Here is a 1,562-nt window from a genome sequence, read left to right as displayed (position 1 = left end):
TTCTGGATGTATCATCATTCAACTTTCTGTGCATCAAAGTTATATTTTTTTCCTGTTATCATTACTGTCTATGAAAGAATGGATGAAGGGTAGACACTCCCTCTCTTTATGTTGTCTTTCTTCTGAAGTGATTTATACCCTGAGCTTAATTTCTCTGATTGTTTTAGTTATTTGCATTTGATTTTTCACTTCATACTATTTTCTCCATGACTTTTTCTATTGTGTGTCTTTACTAGGATTTGGAATCTATAACTTACAGAGGTTTTATTTAGGTAAATATCCTTCTCTTTAAAGTCTTCCTCAGTGCAGCATGGACATCTTTGTTTCTCAAACTATAGATGAAAGGATTCATCATTGGACTCACAATGGTATAAAAAACTGTGGATACTTTATCTTGATCAAGACAGTCCAAAGAAGATGGCCTAAGATACATGAATCCACCTGATCCCAAGAAAAAAGAAGCAAATTATGTGGGAGCTGCAGGTACTGAAGGCTTTAGACCTGCCCTCTTTAGAATGAATGTGGAGAATGTTGGAAAGAATAAAAGTGTAAGAAGTGAAGATGGTGAGACTTGGCACTATTATACTGATGCCAGCTACAATGAAAGCTACTAGCTCATTGATATAGGTGCTTGTACAGGAGAGATGGAGAAGAGGTGGTATGTCACACATGAAATGATTGATGATGTTGCCATCACAGAAGATGAGTCCAAGCATGGACCCTGTGTGAGCAATGGCACCAACAAATCCCATTGCATACGCACCCACCATCAGCATGAGGCAGACCTGAGGGGACATAATGACCTTGTAAAGCAGGGGCTTACAGATGGCCATGTATCGGTCATAGGCCATTAATGTTAAAACACAACACTCATCAATAACAAAGAATGAGAAGAAATAAAGCTGAGCCATGCACTCTGCATAAGTGATGATGTTTCTTTTTACAAAACTTATCAACATTTTGGGGATTATGACAGAACAATTTGTTGTTGTTGTTGTTATGTGCCATCGAGTCGGCCCCGACTCATAGAACAATAGCAGAGATCAATGAAGGAAAGGTGGAGGAGAAAGTAGTACATGGGGATGTGAAGGTGAGGATTCAGTCTAATTAGAACAAGCAAGCCAATGTTTCCCACCACAGTGACCACATAGATTCCTAAGAAAAGGAAGAAGAGAGGCAGCTGGAGCTCTGGCTGCTGTGTTAAACCCAGCAGGATAAACTCAGTCACTGAAGAGTCATTTCTTGAGGTCATTCTTCTTTAGGATCTATCTGTGAGAACATAAAACACAGTAGCACCATTAATATGTGTACCCAATACAAATATATATATATATATATATATAGAGAGAGAGAGAGAGAGAGAGAGAGAGAGGGGGGGGGGCAATTTCTGTAGAAATCAAATTAAGGAACCTTATAACTACTCTTGACTATACAGTACCTCTGCCCCATGTCTGTATTAACAGTCCACCAGGCATACCTCAGGATCAAGGTTGGGCTAAGCAGAGAGATGAGGCTCCAGAAACCCTTGGCTCTCATAGATGAGATTTAGAGAAAGAATAGCA

General features: G+C 39.4%; 1 protein-coding gene across 1 annotated transcript; it reads right to left on the bottom strand.

Annotated features, from left to right (window-relative positions):
- Positions 1 to 268: 268 nt before the first annotated feature.
- Positions 269 to 1,252, bottom strand: LOC103206646 (olfactory receptor 8B8-like). Its single transcript, XM_042782451.1, is given in 3 exon segments — positions 269 to 464; positions 466 to 983; positions 1,037 to 1,252. Coding segments are annotated over 3 exon segments (930 nt in total).
- Positions 1,253 to 1,562: the final 310 nt, after the last annotated feature.

The sequence above is a fragment of the Orycteropus afer genome, unplaced genomic scaffold (assembly GCF_000298275.1).
Source record: "Orycteropus afer afer isolate SDZICR_OR568_19922 unplaced genomic scaffold, OryAfe1.0 scaffold00325, whole genome shotgun sequence".
Classification (NCBI taxonomy): Eukaryota; Metazoa; Chordata; class Mammalia; order Tubulidentata; family Orycteropodidae; genus Orycteropus; species Orycteropus afer.
Note: the sequence above shows the minus strand (reverse complement) of the source record. Positions and strands in the feature narration are given on the sequence as shown.